Genomic DNA, 20,893 nt, shown 5'->3' with positions numbered 1-20,893 from the left:
ACAAGGGATTAATAACCAGAATATATAAGGAGCTCAAACAACTCTATAGGAAAAAAATGAATAGTCTAATTTAAAAATGGGCAAAAGATCTGAATAGACTTTTCTCAAAAGAAGACATATAAATGGCAAACGGGTATATGATAAAGTGCTCAACATCATTGATCATCAGAGAAATACAAAACAAAACCACAGTGAAATATCTCACCCCAGTTAAAATGGCTTTTATCCAAAAGACAGGCAATAACAAGTGCTGGTGAGAGTGTGGAGAAAAAACCCTTGCACACTGTTGGTGGGAATGTAAATTAGTACAACCACTATGGAGAACAGTGTCCAAAGTGTCCATCAACAGCTGAATGGACAAAGAAAATGTGGTACATATACACAATGGTGTATTCACCCATAAAAAAAATGAGGTTCAGTCACTTGCAATGACATGGATGGAACTGGAGATCATTATTTTAAGTGAAAAAAGCCAGGCACAGAGACAAACAACATATTCTCACTTACTTATGGGAGCTAAAAATTAAAACAATTGAACTCATGGAGATAGAAGAAGGATAATTACCTGGGAAGGGTATTGGGGGTTAGGTGAGGGGAGTGGGGGTGGTTAATGGATACAAAAAATAGAGAGAATGAATAAGAAAAAGTATTTGATAGCAAAACAGAGTGACTCTAGTCAGTAATAATTGTAAATTTAAAAATAACTACAATAGTATAATTGAATTTTAACATGAAGGATAAGTGCTTGAGGCGATGGATATCCCATTTACCCTGATGTGATTATTACGCATTGCATGTGTGTATCAAAATATGTCATGTGCCCCATAAATATATATATCTACTATGTACCCACAAAAATTAAAAATTAATATTTCAATCAACACTGTATACACTAGATTCAACTACTATTCCCATTTTGCTGCATTTGGCTTTTTTCTGTCTGCACACACACACACTTCTGTGGTGGTGGTTGGATGACTGAAGAGTTAATTGCAGACCTCAGCAAAATATTTCAGAATGCATTTCCTATGAATAAGGACATTCTCCTACAAAACCAACTCCATTATCACACCTAATAAAATTAACAATCATATAATAGACCTAATAGCTCTTATATATTAAAATTTCTTCAGTTTTCCCCCAATATGTCTTTTTCAGCTGTTTTTGTTTTGTCTAATTCAGGATCGAACTAAGATTCACACGTTGCATTTGAATGTCTGTTTAGATTCTAGATTAATACCCTGTCTTAGTCTGTTTTCTATTACTATAACAGACTATCTGAGAATGAGTAATTTATGAAAACACATTATTTCTTATAGTTCTGCAGGCTGGAAAGTTGCAGGGAATGGCACTGGCATCTGGTGAGGGGCTTCCTGCTGTGTCACAACATGGTGGAAGGCATCACATAGAGAACAAGAGTGTGTAGCTCAGGTCTCTCTTCCTCTTCATATAAAGCCACCAGTCCCATCATAGGGATCCCAACCTGATAACCTTATCTAATCCCAATTACCCCTCAAACACCCTACCTCCAAATGCAATCAACAGATGAATTTGGGAATTAGATTTCCAACACATGAAATTTGGGGGACACATTCAAAGCATAACATCCCCGTACCTTTTTTTCCCACGTGACGTTGACTTTTGGAATCCAACAAAGTTGTTTTGTAGAATGACATATATTCTGGATTTGTCTGGCTATTTCCTTATAATGTTGGTAACTTTCATCCATCCACTTAATTTAATGTATTTGGTTAAATCAATATACTTGTATTAGGCTGTTTTTGCATTGCTATAAGGAAATGCCTGAGGCTGAGTAATTTATAAAGAAAAGATGTTTAACTAGTTCACAGATCTGCAGGCTGTAAAAGGATGCCACTGGCATCTGCTTTTCTTCTTGGGAGGCCTCAAGGAGCTTTTTACTCATGGCAGAGGTGAAGCAGAAACAGGGACATCTGAAGAGCAAGAGGCAGGGGAAGGGGTGCCACATAGTTTTAAACAACTAGATCTCCTGAGAACTCACTGTCGCAAAGACAGCACCAAGTTGGCTGGGTGTGGTAGCTCACGCCTGTAATCCCAGCACTTTGAGAGGCCGAGGCGAGCAGATCATTACTGAGGTCAGGAGTTCAAGACCACCCTGACCAACACGGAGAAACCCCGTCTCTACTAAAAATACAAAATTAGCCAGGTGTAGTGGCACATACCTGTAATCCCAGCGACTCGGGAGGCCGAGGCAGGAGAATCGCTTGAACCTGGGCGGCAGACGTTGTGGTGAGCCGAGATTGTGCCATTGCACTCCAGCCTGGGCAACAAGAGCAAAACTCCATCTCAAAAAAAAAAAAAAAAAAAGCACCAAGCCATGCGGGATTTGCCCCCTGACCCAAGCACCTCCCACCAGGCTCCACCTTTAACACTGGGGATTACATTTCAACATGAGATTTGTGGGGACAAATATCCAAACTACATCAGTACTATAAAGTAAAATTAAGTTTAAGACTAATAAAATTCAGATTAAACACACCGGCAAGACTTTTAGGTGATGTGAAATTCAAATTGCATCACATGAAGAAGTTCCACTATTAGCGATACTAAGTTGTGAGAACTGCAGAACTCTTGGCACATGACAACTGCATACAAACCTCTGCACTAAGAGACTTGACCACACTCTAGCACGGAACCTAGCAGCATGAGGCTGTGTCCCTAGGATGACCCCCAGCCCCTTGGTAAAATGCCTGCCTGAGAAAGCTCAACGTTGCCAGGAAAGTGTACTATTTGTTCTAGCCAACACACATTTGACAATAGGCCCATGACCTCCCTTTCTTAGAGGATTTGTTATAAAGGGTTTGCAATTGTTATTGTGTATCTCTTGCAACTCAGAAGCATGTCTCTCAAGGACCTGAAAGTTAGTCCTTTGAAATACAATCACCAGGAAGGATAGGCCCTCTATCTCCCCGTCTCTGGGAATCCTATCTTAGATAACTAGCAGCTAGTAGACTCAGCTGGCCTAAGCACATTACACTGACCAACCCTTTGTACTATATCACTTCTCTGACTCTGCACTCTCCCCTCTCTCGTCCTCCCTTTAAAACACCCAAATCACCTCTGTAAAAATCAGAAAGGAGCTATGCTCTTTCCGCTACTGTCGGATCACTAAATAAAATCTGTTTTCACCACTTTAACTAGTGTCCAGCTGTGTTTATTTGACAGTATGGTCACTAATATAATGGTACTAGTACATGTTCTCCTTAATAATTAGTATGAAATCTGTAGGGTAATACTTTGGCATCATATAAACATTGGTTCCTCATTGGGCTAGGCAGCTTCTGAGAGGACCCCAGTGATGCCCACTGTTGGCATTCATCTGCTGCTGTAATCTCCCCTTGAATGTGGACTGGATCTATCAACTCTTCTAACAAGTAGAATACAACAGAAGTGGTGGGATTGTCACCTCCAATATTAGGTTATAAAAATACTGTTGTTTCTGGCTCGGCCTGTGTTTCTCCTTCTCACACTTGTGCTGGTGGAAGCAAGATTGATGTGCCTCTATGGAGCGGCCTACATAGGGTGGCAAATCTGAGGCCCTTAGTCCAAAAGCCCTCAGAGAACCGAGGCCTGCCAAGAAGCACAAGTGAACTTGGAAGCAAATCACTCCGCCCTAGTCATGTTTTGCAGCAACTTTGGCCCCGGCCAACAGTTTAACTATAATTTCGTGGGGAGAGACCTTGAGCCAGCAGTAACTCCACGATAACCTGGGCCCTTGGAAACTATGAGTTGATTAATGTTTGTTGTTTCCAGCTGCTAAATAGGCCACAATATATAACTGTTACACCTAATGACCTTTTATATCATGGATTTAACATTAATTAATGATTCTTGCTTTGCCTGAGTCAGCTATTGTATTGGGAGTTACAAAATGGTGATGTTCTTGGCGTGGTGGCTCACGCCTATAATCCCAATACTTTGGGAGGCCAAGTCGGGTGAATCACCTGAGATCAGGAGTTTGAGGCCAGTCTGGGCAACATAGTGAGACTCCATCTCCACAAAAAAATTTAAAAACCAGCTGGTTGTGATGGTGTGTCCCAGCTACTTGAGAGGCTGAGGTGGGAAGACCACTTGAGCCTAGAAGGTTGAGGCTTCAGTGAGCTATGATGGCACCACTGCACTCCAGCTTGAGTGACAAAGCAGGACTCCATATATAAAAAAAAAAGGGCCGGGCGCGGTGGCACATGCCCGTAATCCCAACACTTTGGGAGGCTGAGGCGGGTGGATCACGAGGTCAGGAGTTCAAGACCAGCCTGGCCAACATGGTGAAACCCCATCTCTACTAAAAACACAAAAATTAGCCAGGCGTGGTGGCACGTGCTTGTAATCCTAGCTACTCAGGAGGCTGAGGCAGGAGACTCGCTCAAACCTGGGAGGCAGATGTTGCAGTGAGCTGAGATCATGCCATTGCAGCACTCCAGTCTGGGTGACAGAGCGAGACTCTGTTTCAAAAAAAAAAAAAAAGAAAGAAAGAAGCAGAGTGAGAAAGAGATTTAGGGCCTGGCTGGGGCCTGTGATTCTGCATTTCTAACAAGCTCCCAGATAAGAGTGGATACTGCTGACAAACAACACGTGGAGTAGCAAGAATCCAGGACATCTATTGCTCAATTAGTATTTTTAATTGTTCTACACATGATTTTCATACAGTGAAATTTAATTAAACACGTAATCCTGCTTCACTAAGATAGACCTATTAGTCTCCCAAAGTATGGAAATCAACTTGACATCTTTTAAATGTTAATAGAAAAATGTTAAGAAATGAAGATAGAAGCCAAAACTATGTCAGGATTCTTGTTAAAAATCTGAAAAGCCAAAATTTATTGTTTCATATGCATAACATCTTTAGAATATCAAGGAATAACAAACTTTATATCAAAGTATACTTTAGATATATTTTAAATTGAATTTGAAATTGAGTCAAGCAACTTAGGATCAACAAACTACTACTGACAGTCAAAAACTTAAATTATTTTTTAAAGCGTGACTCTCATTTTGTGATGCACAATGGCAATTAGGGGCACTTGGGTTGGAGTTGGGGAAGTGGAGCCTCTGGGATGCTGATAACGTTCTATTTCTTGACCTGAGCGGAGGTTACACAGGTGTACTTATTTTGTGATAATTCATTGCATTTACAATTTTTATTTGTCCCATTTTCTGTGTATATAGGTATGCTATACTTCATCTTTTTTTTTTTTTTTTTTTGAGACAGGGTCTCGCTTTGTTGCCCAGGCTGAAGTGCAGTGGCATGATCTCAGCTCACTGCAACCTCCATCTCTCAGGCTCAAGCAATCCTCCCACCTCAGCCTCCTGAGTAGCTGGGACTACAGGCCTGCGCCACCATGTCCAGATAGTGTATGCTATACTTCAATACAAGTTTTTAAATAATAAAATTTAAAGTTAAGAGGCTGAGGTGGGATAATCGCTTGAGTTCAGGAATTTGAGACCAGCCTGGGGAACATAATGAGACCCTATCTCTTGGAAAAAAAAAAAAAAGGCCAGGTGCAGTGGCTCACGCCTGTAATCCCAACACTTTGGGAGGCCAAGGTGGGTGGATTACGAGGTCAGGAGATCGAGACCATCCTGGCTAACACAGTGAAACGCCATCTCTACCAAAAATAAAAAAATAAAAAATAAATTAAAAAAAACGAGCCAGGCATGGTGGCAGGCGCCTGTAGTCCCAGCTACTCAGAAGGCTGAGGCAGGAGAATGGCGTGAACCTGGGAGATGGAGCTTGCAGTGAGCCAAGATAGCGCCACTGCACTCCAGCCTGGGTGACAGAGCGAGACTCCGTCTCAAAAAACAAACAAACAAAAATGGTGTATAACAGGTTTGAAACAAGTTAGCTGCTATGAAATAATGTGGAACAGAAGTCACTCCCTAAGGCAGCCTGCTTACTAGGTACTTTCCAACTGAGGTAGGGGAGGGTGGACCCATAAAAACTCTCATGGCAGCCAATGACTAAAGGCAGTGTGGAGTTGTATTAGTCCATTTTCTCTTGCACATACCAGAATACCTGTAACTGGGTAACTTATAAAGAAAAGGAATTTGGCCAGGCGCGGTGGCTCATACCTGTAATCCCAGTACTTTGGGAGGCCGAGACGGACAGATCACTTGAGGCCAGGAGTTCGAGACCAGACTGGTCAATATTGTGACATCTCTACTAAAAATACAAAAAATTAGCTGGGCATGGTGGTGCACCCCTTTAATCCCAGCTACTCAGGAGGCTGAGGCAGTACAATCACTTGAACCCTTGAGGTGGAGGTTGCAGTGAGCCAAGATCACACCACTACACTCCAGCCTGGGTGACAGAGCAAGGTTGCCTCAAAACAGTAACAACAACAAGAAGAAAAGGAATTTATTTCTTACAGTTCTGGAAGCTGAGAAATCCAAGGTCAAGGGGCCATGTTTGCTGAGGGCCTTCTTGCCAGTGGGTAATTTGCAAAGTTCTGAGGCAGTACAAGGTATCACATGAGAGGGGGAGTTGAGCCTGCTAGCTCAGGTCTCTCTTCTTACAAAGCCACCAGTTCCTTTCCCACAATAACTCATTAATCCATTAACCCATTATTCCATTAATCCATTAACCTGTCAACCCATTAATCCATGAGTGGATTAATCCATTCATGAGGGCAGAGCCCTGTGATTCAATCACCTACTAAAGGACCCACCTCTCAATACTGCCACATTGGGGATTATGTTTCAACATCAGTTTTGGAGGGGACAGTCAAACCACAGCAGAAATCATTTTGAATACAGAAATAAAGGCGTGAACAGTTTGTAGACTCTACTTAAAAATCAAAGTAAAAACAATACTGATGGGCCCAGGCTGTACAGCTGGCAGTGCCTGACAACCTACCTGACGCTGAGTTGGGTGGCGTACAGCTTAGGGAGCAGTAGCTGGGTGAGGTAGGGGAAGGGAGTCAGGGTTATAACTTACAAATGGCACTGAAGCCTAAACTCTGAAGTGAGTAGGTGCTGTGCTTTCATGGGCCTCTTTATGAAGCAAAGTATGTAAAAGTTGCTATCGAGGACAAACAAGTGAAATACTCTATACATTACAGTGGTTGGGATGAAAATTGGAATGAATGGGCTCCAAAAAGTAGAGTATTCAGGTACATGAACACCAATTGTAGAAACAGGGAGAACTTCGAGAAGCAAATCGGAACAAAATTCACAGGGGAAGAGGAGATGGGCTGCCCCAGCAAAGAAGACATCTGGTCTGCAAGGGAAAAATGTTGAAATCATGTGGAAATGGAAATGGAGCAGTACCAATGAGATACCTCAGCCTCCTCAGAAGAGCCCCAGTAGATGCCACTATTGAAAACATTCATGAAGAGAGTTGAAGTTAAAGATGTCTGAAGAATTAAAACCATGTTTTGTCGAAGAGTGAGACATAATGGCCAAACAAAAACAGCTTTATCTTCCTGCCAGGAAAAATGTGGATTCTATTGTAGAGGATTATGTAAATTAAAGAAAACTTGAGGGACCACAGATAATAAGGAGTATGTTATTAATACAGTTGTGGCAACAATGGAAAATGCTTGAACATAATGTTACAAATTTGAAAGACTGCAGCATGCTGAAATCCTTGAAGATTACCCAGAGGTACTCAAGTTCCAGGTGTATGGAAGACCACATCTGTTGATATAATTTGTATGAATTGGACCAATGTTGGCCCAAACACCTCTAGAGGAGAAGAACCTTGCTTTATGACTGAACTATCTTCATAATAACTTCCTGGTAAAGAATTCTGCAATTTCATTTAATGCCAACAATTATGAAGTGGCTGTTCCTGAGAGGATAATTACAGTACACAAAATGCACAGATCTGAAGAGCACAGTTTATTGAGTTAAGCAATTGCATTCACCCATGTAACCACCAGCCCAGTCTAGAAGAAAACATTTGCATCAGCCCTAGACATTTCCTCATGTTCCTTTCTAGTCAGTCTAGCAATTTGCCACCTCCCCACTACCCCTTACCCAAGAGAGGAAGCCTCTATTATGATTTTTATTCATCAAAGCTTATTTTCAGTATTCTGGAACTTCACACAAATGGTCATACAGTGTGTACTCTTGTGTATCTGGCTTCTTTTGCTCAACATAAAATTTTTGAGAACCATTCACATTATTATATATCAGAGGTTGTGTCTTTCTTATTTCTGAGTACTTTTACACTGTAGGAATATGCTAATATGGTTTGGCTGTGTCTTCACCCAAATCTCATCTTGAATTGTAGCTCCCATAATTCCCATGTGTTATAGGACGTACCCGGTGGGAGATAATTGAATCATGGGGCAGTTTCCTCCATACTGTTCTTGTGGTAGTGAATAAGTTTCATGAGATCTGATGGTTTTATAAGGGGTTTTCCCTTTTTGCTTGGCCCAATATTTTTTCTCATTCTCTCTTGCCGGCTGCCATGTAAGATATGCCTTTCAACTTCTGCCATGATTGTGAGACCTCCCTAGCCACGTGGAACTGTGAGTCCATTAAACCTCTTTTTCTCTATAAATTACCCAGTCTTGGGTATGTCTTTATCAGCTGCATGAAAACAAACTAATACATATACTACAATTTTTTTCATTCTCCTGTTGATGTATATTTGGATTGTTTCTACTTTTGGATACTATGGGTAAAGCTACTGTTACCCAGCATAATGCTTAGTGAACTAAGTGAATTTCTACTGTACCTTAACTCTGCTTATGCCTGAGATCAGAAGTTCCCCATTGTGACCAAACTGGCAAAGACTGGTGGGATCCAAGATGTCAGCTCACTTGACCTCTGAAGAACTTCTAACTTCATTATGATCTAATCTCTATGTTAAATGACACTCCTGCCAGCTGCATGACAGTTGACAATCAGCGTGACAATGATCAGAAGAAACCATAAAAGGACAGAAAGTAATGTGGCACTCTGGTTTCTGAGTTCTTCACACATGCCGAGAAAAAAACACGAATATTCCTCCCCTTGCTTTTTCTTTTTTGAGACGGAGTCTCGCTCTGTTGCCCAGGCTGGAGTCCAGTGGTGTGATCTGGGCTCACTGCAATCTCCACCTCCCAGATTCAAGTGATTCTCCTACCTCAGCCTCCTGAGTAGCTGGGATTACAGGTGTCCGTCACCACATCCAGCTAATTTTTGTATTTTAGTAGAGATGGGGTTTCACCATGTTCCCTAGGCTGATCTGGAACTCCTGGGCACAAGTGATCTGCCTGCCTTGGCCTCCCAAAGTGCTAGTATTACAGGTGTGAGGCCACTGTGCCCAGCCCCACCCCTCGCTTTTAATACCCATCCCCTTCATTAAAGATGCCCTATATCTGTGACTTCCCGGCTCTCAGAAGCTGAGAAATTGATTTGTGAGCCATGCTCCTGCTTCTTATATCCATGGCCATGGAATAAAACCTGCACTGCTTGATGCTCACTTTCAGTTTCGCATCTTGGCTTCATGACATAGAACAGGGGAAAATCTCATGTTCACAGGACCAGCTTTGTCATTAACACTATTATGAACATACTTATACAAGTGTTTTTGTGGATATATGTTTTCATTTCCCTGAGGCAACTGCCTGGGAGTGAAATTACAGGGCATTTAACATTAAAAGAAACTACAAAAGAGTTTTCTAATGTGGTTATACCAATTTATATTCCTATTATTAGCATATGAGAGTTCCAATGGCTCAGTATCTCCACCAATATATAGTATCATTGATGTTTTTAAGTTTAGCCATTCTAGTGGGTATTCAGTGTTTTCTTATTGTGAATTTAATGTGCATTGGCCACCGGGTATACATGTTACCAATATTTTTTCCCAGTCTATGGTTTATCTTTTGTTGTTTTCACTGCCTTTCCATAGGCAGCAGCTTGTAATTTTGTTGAAATTCACTTTGTCTTTTTTTTATGATCTGTGTTTTTGGTGTCCCAAGAAAACTTTGCCAACCACAAAGCTATAGTCTTCCATGTTTTCTTTTCTTTTTTCTTTCTTTTTTTTTTTTTGAGATGGAGTCTCGCTCTGTCGCCCAGGCTGGAGTGCAGTGGTGCAATCTTGGCTCACTGCAAGCTCCGCCTCCTGGACTCATGCCATTCTCCTGCCTCAGCCTCCCAAGTAGCTGGGACTACAGGCATCCACCACCACGCCCAGCTAATTTTTTGTATTTTTAGTAGAGACAGGCTTCACCATGTTAGCCAGGATGGTCTCAATCTCCTGACCTCATGATTCACTCGCCTCAGCCTCCCAAAGTGCTGGGATTACAGGTGTGAGCCACCGCGCCCAGCCCTATGTTTTCTTTTTGAAGCTTTATAGTTTCCACTTTTCCATTTAGTATTAAGAGAAATTTTGAATTAATTTTTTGCTTATGGTGTAAGGTAGGGGCAAGGGCAACTTTCTGTCTTACATTCTTGATCCAATTGTTCCAATAACATTTGTTGAAAAGAATTTTCTTTCTTCATTGAATTGCATTGGTATCATGCTGTATTTCTAAAATTTTAAATTTAATTCTTCAGCTGCACTAGCCACATTTCACGTACCCAAGAGCTACATGTGGCTTCTGGTTACTGTATCAGCCAGCACAAATATAAAATATTCCCAAGTTTTATGGGACAGCACATAGCTCTAGACCTTAGGGAATAGTGCCTAATAGATATCTTCAATTGTGTGACAGGTAACCTAAACCAAATAACACAGTAAGAGCAGATATAAGGAAGGTAAAAATCAGTCATTGCCTATATGAGGTACCTAGAGTAGTCAAAAGTCATAGAGACAAAGAGTAGAATGGCAGTTGCGAGAAGTGGGGGACTAGAGAGTTATTGTTTAATGGGTACAGAGCTTCAGTTTTGTGATAGTGGCAAAACCATGTGGATATATTTAATGCTAAAGAACTATACACTGAAAATGTTTAAATGGTAAATTTAGTGTTATGTATATTTTACCAATATTTTAAGAAGTTTTTTAAAATGGCCATTCCTGCACTGGGCATATGGCTCATGCCTGTAATTACAGCAACTCAGAGGCTCAGGCAGGAAGAGTGCTTGACACCAAGATTTCCAGACCAGGCTGGCAACACAGTGAGACCCTGTCTATAATTTTTTTTTTTTAATTAACTGGGTGTGGTGGCATGCATCTATAGCCCTAGTTATTTGGGAGGCTGAGGCCGAAGTATTGCTTGAGCACTGGAGTTTGAGGCTGCAATGAGCTATTATGGTGCCACTGCACTCCAACCTGGGTGACAGGGCAAGACCCCATCTCAAAAAAAAAAAAGAAAAAAGAAAAAAAAAAAGGCTTCTTTCCCCAGCTGGTATTCACTGCAAGTCAGGAAACAATCATTGTTACTGATAATGACTGACTTAATTCTCTCTCGTGTATCTGAGGGATATCTAACATCTCTTTTTATTTTCAGAGGAGTTATTGGAGCCCAGAGGCTGACTTAATTTAATGTGTCTACCCTTGAGTATTTCCAGTGGACTTCAGCTGATAAGTTGAAGTTATCTTCAGCTGATAAAAGAAAAACAATTTGAAAGTTATTCTCTTGTAATGTGTTATCCATACATGCATGTAATACTGATGATTTTCTTTATTAGGTTATGGTAACATAACAAACTAGCAGCAGGAGCAGTCACTGGTTTTGTAATAAAAGTTATCTGAAAAAGTCTGTTACTGGTGGAGGGTGTCCAGGTTCTTGGTGTTCTGGACAAAAAATTGGACAAAACACATAAAGCAAGGAAACAATGAAACAACAAAAGCAGAGATTTATTGAAAATGAAAGTACACTCCACAGTGTGGGAGCAGGCCTGAGCATAGGGGCTCAAGGGCCCTGTTACAGAATTTCTGGAGGTTTAAATACCCTCTAGAGGATTCCACTGGTTACTTGGTGTACACCCTATGTAAATGAAGAGAATGAAGTAAAGTTACAAACTCATTTACTCAGCATACACCCTATGGAGAGGTTATTTCCTGTTATAGCTAAAGTGTGAATCAGCCTTATGTTCTCTGCCTCCAGACCCTATTTTCCTGCCTCAAATCTCTAATACTTGATTTTGATGATTTAACTGTTGATCCCAATGCAAATATAAAAGACTTTGTAAAGCATAGACTATACTATATATTAATTCAAAGAATGTCAGGGCATGTACTGACGCTGAATTCTGAGAATCATGTGCTTTTGTACAGAACAAAGTCTGTTGAAATATTTTGAGTTAAAATACTCCCTAAAACTCCTTAATAAAGGGAATTACATAATCTGTTAATTGATTTGTGGAACGGCAGTGAAAAAGGCTGTATTAGACGACTTGAAAACACTCATATTTGGAGCTTAATGAAAATACTCCTGCTCCGCAGAGATGAAATGTTAGGAAGAGCAGCAAATAATCTATTTTTATATGCCCGATTTGCATATTTGAGGCCATCTATTAATACTGTTCTTTAGGACCTAAACCTAGTCGTCTAAGACATCCTTATTAAACGAGACCAATAGATATCATTTAATATTGAAAATACTGTTAATGCCCTTCAAAATCTTTCGAAGGAATAAACATTAAAAACTAGAAGTTCTTTGTAAAATTTTGCGGTTTAAAATAATACTCGGTTTCAAATTAGTGGATGCCTCATTTATCATAAATTATAAAAGAGAATCTAACAATTACTGGCTACATTCTAGGCACGGGGTAACGCTTTATTATTCTTCTAACCCAAAATATACATGTATCTAAGTATCCTATGTAAGGCATCATTCAACCGCACAAAATCCTATGAAATACGGGCAGGGCGCGGTGGCTCACGCCTGTAATCCCAGCACATTGAGAGGCCGAGGCAGGAGGATAATTTGAGCCCTCAGGAGTTCAAGACCAGCCTGGGCAACAATAGTGACACCTCGTCTCTTCACCATCAAATCCAGAATTAATTTCTACTGTTAGAGCAGTCAACGAAAGGACAGCTCGCGATATTACACAAACTACTACTCCCAGCATGCAAAGCGGCTTCTTTCCCTCTGTCCCTGCCTGGCCGTCCGAGAGCCCCAGCAGGCCTCGGGGTGCGAAAGGCAACCTGGGAGTAGTAGTTCTCCTGGGCGCCTAGCGGGATCGCCAGCGCGGCAGTGGGGGCTTCCGCGGCTCCAAGCCAGCGGGTCCTGTGAGGGCGAGCGGAGGCGGAGAAAGGGCGCGGGAGTGAGAGAGGGTGAGTCAGCCACTGTCTACGCAATAAAGGGAGGCCTCACAGCGGGATAGGGCTGAATTCAGAAGTGCGGCCCGTGCTTCAGTCTGTTCCAGGACGCGGCTTGTCTTAGCGTCAGCGAGGGAAGGTTGAGGAGGAGCCAGAGCCTGGTCCTGCAGCCTTTCTCGCCGTCAGCGCCCGTCGCCATCTCCACCATGCAGTCCCGGGAAGACGCCCCGCGCTCTCGCCGCCTCACCAGTCCCCGCGGTGGGAGGCGGCCCAAGAGGATTTCCAAGCCCTCGGTTTCGGCCTTTTTCACGGGTCCAGAGGAGTTAAAGGACACGGCCCATTCTGCAGCCCTGCTGGCACAGCTCAAGTCCTTCTACGACGCGCGGCTGCTGTGTGATGTGACCATCGAGGTGGTGACGCCTGGCAGCGGGCCTGGCACGGGTCGCCTCTTTTCCTGCAATCGCAACGTGCTAGCAGCTGCGTGTCCCTACTTCAAGAGCATGTTCACAGGTGGCATGTACGAGAGCCAGCAGGCCAGCGTGACCATGCACGATGTGGACGCTGAGTCCTTCGAGGTGTTGGTCGACTACTGCTACACGGGTCGTGTGTCTCTCAGTGAGACCAATGTGCAGCGCCTGTACGCGGCCTCCGACATGCTACAGCTGGAATATGTGCGGGAAGCCTGTGCCTCCTTCTTAGCCCGACGTCTTGACCTGACCAACTGCACCGCCATCCTCAAGTTTGCAGACGCCTTCGACCATCACAAGCTTCGATCTCAGGCCCAGTCCTATATAGCTCACAACTTCAAGCAGCTCAGCCGAATGGGTTCAATTCGGGAGGAGACACTAGCAGATCTAACCCTGGCCCAGCTGCTGGCTGTCCTGCGCCTGGATAGTCTGGACATAGAGAGTGAGCGGACTGTATGCCATGTAGCTGTGCAGTGGCTGGAGGCTGCTCCCAAAGAGCGGGGTCCCAGTGCTGCAGAAGTCTTCAAGTGCGTGCGCTGGATGCACTTCACTGAAGAAGATCAGGACTACTTAGAAGGGCTGCTGACCAAGCCCATCGTCAAGAAGTACTGCCTGGACGTTATTGAAGGGGCCCTGCAGATGCGCTATGGTGACCTGTTGTACAAGTCTCTGGTGCCAGTGCCAAACAGCAGCAGCAGCAGTAGCAGCAGCAACTCTCTTGTATCTGCAGCAGAAAATCCACCCCAGAGACTGGGTATGTGCGCCAAGGAGATGGTGATCTTCTTTGGACACCCTAGAGATCCCTTTCTCTGCTATGACCCTTACTCGGGGGACATTTACACAATGCCATCACCTTTGACCAGCTTTGCTCACACTAAGACTGTCACTTCCTCAGCTGTCTGTGTCTCCCCAGACCATGACATCTATCTAGCTGCTCAGCCCAGGAAAGACCTCTGGGTGTATAAACCAGCTCAGAATAGTTGGCAGCAACTTGCAGATCGCTTGCTGTGTCGTGAAGGCATGGATGTGGCATATCTCAATGGCTACATCTACATTTTGGGGGGGCGAGACCCTATTACTGGAGTTAAGTTGAAGGAAGTGGAATGCTACAGTGTTCAGAGAAACCAGTGGGCATTGGTGGCTCCTGTCCCTCATTCCTTCTATTCCTTTGAACTAATAGTGGTTCAGAACTATCTTTATGCTGTCAACAGTAAGCGCATGCTTTGCTATGATCCTAGCCACAATATGTGGCTGAACTGTGCTTCTCTTAAACGTAGTGACTTTCAGGAAGCATGTGTCTTCAATGATGAAATCTATTGTATCTGTGACATCCCAGTCATGAAGGTCTACAACCCAGCTAGGGGAGAATGGAGGCGGATTAGTAATATTCCTTTGGATTCAGAGACCCACAACTACCAGATTGTCAATCATGACCAAAAGTTGCTTCTCATCACTTCTACAACCCCACAATGGAAAAAGAACCGAGTGACAGTGTATGAGTATGATACTAGGGAAGATCAGTGGATTAATATAGGTACCATGTTAGGCCTTTTGCAGTTTGACTCTGGCTTTATTTGCCTTTGTGCTCGTGTTTATCCTTCCTGCCTTGAACCTGGTCAGAGTTTTATTACTGAGGAAGATGATGCACGGAGTGAGTCTAGTACTGAATGGGACTTAGATGGATTCAGTGAGCTGGACTCTGAGTCAGGAAGTTCAAGTTCTTTTTCAGATGATGAGGTCTGGGTGCAAGTAGCACCTCAGCGAAATGCACAGGATCAGCAGGGTTCTTTGTAAATAGTATTTTGAGACACTTTAAGATGTTTCTACTGCTACGGAATGTATTTTAAACACATATCCTTTCTTTTTCTTGGAAAAAAAAAAGTTGATTAGGACCACAGATTTGGTTTAGAAAGGGTAATATTTTGAAATACTACAAGGTTTAAACAGTCCATGAAATTGACCTGTTTAATAATTTACCATGCTGAAAGTCCAGAATTAAAATATGGAAGCAAGAACTATATAATTGATTGGGATGCTTGGTAGGTTTTTTTCATTGTTCAAATATTCATTGCACAGTGCATTGTTTTGATTAGTTAGTATGCTTTTTTTTATTAATTCAGTCTTCTATTAATTTTTAAGTTTTGGTTAGTGCCACAAGGAATTTAACTTTTTAATTTGTATAATAGAAAACTGAACTAGGAATTGTTGGCGGGGTTTTGAAGGATGTGTACTTTCCTTCAAAATAAAGTGGTAGATTTTCAAAATTTTACACTAGTCAGTTCTTTATATTCTAAGTTAAACATAGTTTGTAAAATTATTTTGGTTTTCTTCTACAAAGGAAAAAATTGGATTTATATATATAAGGTTACTGAATAATGATTTCATTTTGACAATGTGCAGAATGGCCTCAGAAGCTCACAGAAAGTAAAAAAAAAAAATCAGGATTCCACTGTTTTAAAAGAAATCTCAGTTTTTATTCTGGAATATAAAATGTGTATTTGGTATATGTGACCAATTTTCTATCCCAAAAAACACCCATTCTTAGTAATGTCATGAATTAAACACCCTTCTAAACCAAAAAAAAAAAAAAAGTAACTTGGTTTTTACGTTTGTGTTTTTAATTTATGCCCAATACATGCTTTATTGACTCAGAGGAACAATTCCTGGACATACAATTGGGTAATGCAAATTTTTATCCACTGGTCATGACTTGTCTTAAAATGTTTACTTGCCTCCCTAAAATATTTTGGCTGTATAGGTTTGGTGTTTGTCCTAGAGGATTCTTCAACAGAAAGTGATTTATTCTTTACTGTTTTGTGAGGTAATATGGTTTAGAACATATGTATAAGCTAAAAACAGTATTTTACTCAGATCAGTAGTTATCGTGTCTATCAGCTATAAAAAAAAAAAAATCAAGTGCCAGCCAAGAACTTTAAAACTTTAAGCTGTGTATTATAGAACCGTTTTGTGTAGCATTGGAATATTGTCCATTTTGTAAGTCACTGTGAATGTTCTTAATTATCAGCTTGAAGGTATTTTTGTATTAAAAGTTGACATTGAAGAACCTAAGTGGATGATGGGATTTGGGGCCACTAGTGAAAGTATGTTTCCTCTAAAATATTTCCCTAAACAGTGGTATATGTGGTTATTTTATTATGAGATTTGTATATGTTCTGTGTTTCTCTGTGAACCATGTTTCAGTCTCTCTGTCACCATATGTAAGGGAAAGTCCATAAATATAGACTAAATTGCACAAAACTAAAATTGTTAATTACAAGAAAATATAGGTGCTTACCTTTTGAAGGTTTATTAATACATATGGTTGTCACAATACGTATATATGATAAATGGTGTACATATACAGATGTTTATGGTGTATAAATTTTTCTATACCCAATTAGAATTATCTTCCTGATTCTTTATTTAATAACATGCTAATTCCTCTTCTATGTTCTGACAGAATGCTAACTTTTCTTATACCCTGGCAGAGGACAGAGGAGTCTGGTCTAGGATGGGGAACTGAATTTTTGAACGAAAAGGAAAGAGAAAGGATAAAGAAACAAACAAAAAAAAATGCACGATAATGTTTCTTAGTCATTTTGATTGGCCATTTGAACAGTCTACAAGTTTAACGTTATTTCTAGTGAAGTAAGATGCCTGCCCTAGCAATACATGTTTCTTCAAAAGGGTAAACATGCTTTAGTGACCTAAAGCTAAATTTTGTTCATTTGACATCAGCGATGTTATAAGTACTGCACTTAATACAAAGCTGTTTCTCAATTGTGTTATTTCTGAGCCAAATTCTTCTTCACCATTAACTTCTTGTTGGTAGCTTTTTGTTTTGTAAAAATTGAGAGATGGCAATGCTTATCTCAACCAGATTATCCATCTGCAGAATTAAGGTATGCAACTGGTAAATAAAAGACAAATGCTCCAGTTTGTCTTTCTCAACCTTTGAGTTCTTAACCTTTGAGTTAAAACCTAGTCTAAATCGTGGGAATGTCTTGGTTTACAGTAAGGTTTTCTTGGGAAGGATCTTGGTTTTGTGCTCTATTTGTGAATTAAGGAGTAGATGTTAACCATTATTTTATAGATAAGTGATTTGTACATGGTTAGTTATAAATAAAACTGGTACTAGAACCCAGGTTTCCTGACTTTCTAATTCAATGGTTCTGCTAAATGTACAAAATTCTTGCTGTGCAGTTAACTAGCAGTGTTGAAATATCTTCATGACAAGAACGCTTTTCCAAGTTTTCCAATTAATCAGCACATCATTTAACAAATGCTTTCTATAATGTCATTTGTAGGACTGCCATTGGTAAGATTTAGTTTTATTTCATATGTTTTTAAATTCAAACATTGAGTAGTACTGGTGTTTTCAAAAAGGTAAAATAGAAGACTAATTTAGCAAATAACTTGTTTAAATTTAGTTTTAGGATTAAGTTATAATAGCCCCTCATATCTCCTCTAGTTGAGCAGTGTTGTTCTGTTTTGGTGCCTGGATCTTAATAGAGAATATGATGAAAACTTTTGACCCATTCTTCAGGAAAATGCATATGTTCATAATTTCATAATTTTAAGGGTATAATGACATTTCTGAAGTTCATCCACACACCCAGGGTAAAAACCCTGTGACAAGGTCTCAAGAACATATCTACAAAAAGAAATTTGCATTTTTCACAAGACACATAGCTCAAATGTTTGTAGTGTGAAAGAGTAATTCCCAAAATAGGGCAAAAGAAATAATATACGTCCAGGTGTGGTGGCTCACGCCTGTAATCCCAGCACTTTGGGAGGCCAAGGTGGGCAGATCACGAGGTCAAGAGATCGAGACCATCCTGGCCAACATGGCGAAACCCCGTCTCTACTAAAAATACAAAAATTAGGAGGGCGTGGTGGCATGCGCCCGTAGTCCCAGCTACTCGGGAGGCTAAGGCAGGAGAATCACTTGAACCTGGGAGGCAGAGGTTGCAGTGAGCTGAGATCACGCCACTGCACTCCAGCCTGGCAATAGAGCGAGACTCCATCTCCAAAAAAAAAAAAAAAACCAAATAAAAAAAGAAATAATATACATTCACCATCTGAAAGAAATGTGAAAATTAGTACCTCAGAATGAAGGCAAAGTTGACATTTCTGAAATTCTAATTTCCTCATGATAAGCAATGCAAGAATGAGTAACAAAATGTAAACTATTCAAAGGATAAAGTGCACTAGTGTATATGAAAGCTTTGAAACAAGTGTTATACAAATGTAAGTGATATGATTATTGTTCAAGAAGGCTATGTATAAGGATTTAAAGCAAAATACATGGTTCAGATGTTTCAAACCACTGGCACCATGGCTCATTACTAGAAATATATTTTAGTAGCAAAAGTTCATTGTCTCTTCATAAATAGGAAAACAAGTGGTTGGAAAAGTGCATCTACCTGAAAGGGATCTATAGTAAATGTAGTCAAAAAATATAATCAATTTGTTAAACTCTGCTCATTAAACCAGGAACCAGTGCTTTGCCTGATGTTATTTTTACCAATTTGTGCTGAAGTGAAAAACTATAAAAAACAATGAATGAGTTGTAAGATAAAAATTATTCTATTATATTTGTTTTATTGTTCATAAATTGGAAGTGTAAAAATTTTTCAGCCTTATATCAGTCCCCTAAACACTAAAAGAAAATTGACTGGTCTTTGAAATCCAAAAATTTGATAACCAGAATGTAAATATCCTTTCATCAAATCTTTACTTCCCATATCTATTTGAAACTTCAACACTGTTTCATCTTTACAACTAATTTTAAAAGAATATTTGTTATAGCAAATATAATAAAGCAGAAAGTATTAGAAAGCAAAATTATAGAAAAGGTGACTAGCAATCCCAAGAGAATTAATTGATAATCTATTTGAGAACCATAGAGTTGATTAAGTATATACAAGACAGTTTTTAAATGAAAAACAACAACAAAAAGGTACCGTTCAGAGAAGTTGCCAAATTTTAGAGGAGTACCTTATAGGCAATAGGTTTTATGTCCTTTTCTTAACTCTGGGCTATTTTGTCACCTAGACCTTTGCCAACAGCTTCTGTTTCTCACTTTACCCTTGTGAACTCAACATGGTCCAAGTCACAGGGCAGGCAGGGAACAGATATTGTTGCATATTATTCTCTCCATATCTGAAACATTTTCTCCTACTCTGTGGGGAGTCTCTCCAATGGAGATCTTTCACACTGTCACTGCCAAAGCAATTTTGGCTACTTGGACCCACCATATATTTTTTTTTTTTTTGAGACGGAGCCTTACTCTGTCACCCAGGCTGGAGTGCAGTGGCATAATCTCGGCTCACCGCAACCTCTGCCTCCCAGGTTCAAGCAATTCTCCTGCCTCAGCCTCCCGAGTAGCTGGGACTACAGGCGTGTGCCACCACGCCTGGCTAATTTTTTAAGTAGAGATGGGGTTTCACCATATTGGCCAGGCTGGTCTCGAACTCCTGACCTCGTGATCCACCCACATCGGCCTCCCAAAGTGCTGGGATTACAGGCGTGAACCACTGCACCCGGCCAGACCCACCATATCTTAATCAAGAATATTCTTTTAGGGACAAGTTATTTGTTAATTTTGGGGAACCTAGCAAATAGCAATGGTTCTCACCTCAAGGCACAGCCTCATCCAGAGTGTCAATGTCTTCAAGGCTTTATTAGTACAGAGAATATGTCATAGGACGAGATTTTCTCTCACTTTATACATTAGTTAGCACATAAGTTGGTTGTATGCAAGAGAGACCTTACAGATCTTTAAAAGGATTTCTCATATAAAAGTCCAATCTTTTATGTGGATCCTGATCTACAGTTATCTGAGACCCAGGCTTGTTGTCTTCCTGTTCTACTGCCCTTGGGGTGTTACCCTGTTTCACATAGTCCAAGATGGTTCACCTGCATGTCCATATTCCAGCCATCAGGATGGGAGTGTTTGAAGGGCATGACCCTGTTCTGTAAGGAAAATTGTACATATCACTTCTGGTCACATGACATTGGCCAGATCTTAACTACATGGCCACACCTAGCTGCAAGGAAAAGGTAGTCTTTATTCTGTCAACATGTATCCAGTTAAAATTCAGTGGTTCCTTCTTGAAGAATGCTGAGAAAGAACACTGGGATACGAACAGCAATCTCTGCTACATCATCTGTCAGGCTAGATTTTTATTACCTGACAGCTAAAATGACTGCCAGGAGTCCCAAGAACTGCAGTGTACCAACT

At 40.8% G+C, this 20,893-nt stretch overlaps 1 protein-coding gene and 1 long non-coding RNA gene across 5 annotated transcripts in view; one reads left to right on the top strand and one right to left on the bottom strand.

The window, feature by feature from the left end:
- Positions 1-20,893, bottom strand: part of LOC129464232 (uncharacterized) — a 149,779-nt gene that overhangs the window by 74,103 nt on the left and 54,783 nt on the right. For 3 of the 4 annotated variants that reach the window (XR_010116009.1, XR_010116010.1, XR_010116007.1), the window contains exon 3: positions 2,202-2,299. The exons of the other annotated variant lie outside the window; for it this stretch is intronic. This is a non-coding gene — a long non-coding RNA (uncharacterized lncRNA). The remainder of the gene's footprint in view (positions 1-2,201; positions 2,300-20,893) is intronic. 4 annotated transcript variants of the gene reach the window in all.
- KBTBD7 (kelch repeat and BTB domain containing 7) lies at positions 11,754-17,787 on the top strand. Its single transcript, XM_055245360.2, has one exon. It carries the CDS (start codon positions 13,387-13,389, stop codon positions 15,439-15,441), a length of 2,055 nt encoding a protein of 684 aa, XP_055101335.1. The 5' UTR covers positions 11,754-13,386; the 3' UTR covers positions 15,442-17,787.

The sequence above is a fragment of the Symphalangus syndactylus genome, chromosome 15, assembly GCF_028878055.3.
Source record: "Symphalangus syndactylus isolate Jambi chromosome 15, NHGRI_mSymSyn1-v2.1_pri, whole genome shotgun sequence".
Classification (NCBI taxonomy): Eukaryota; Metazoa; Chordata; class Mammalia; order Primates; family Hylobatidae; genus Symphalangus; species Symphalangus syndactylus.
The sequence above is the reverse complement of the archived record's forward strand: the minus strand, read 5'-3'. Positions and strand labels throughout refer to the sequence as shown.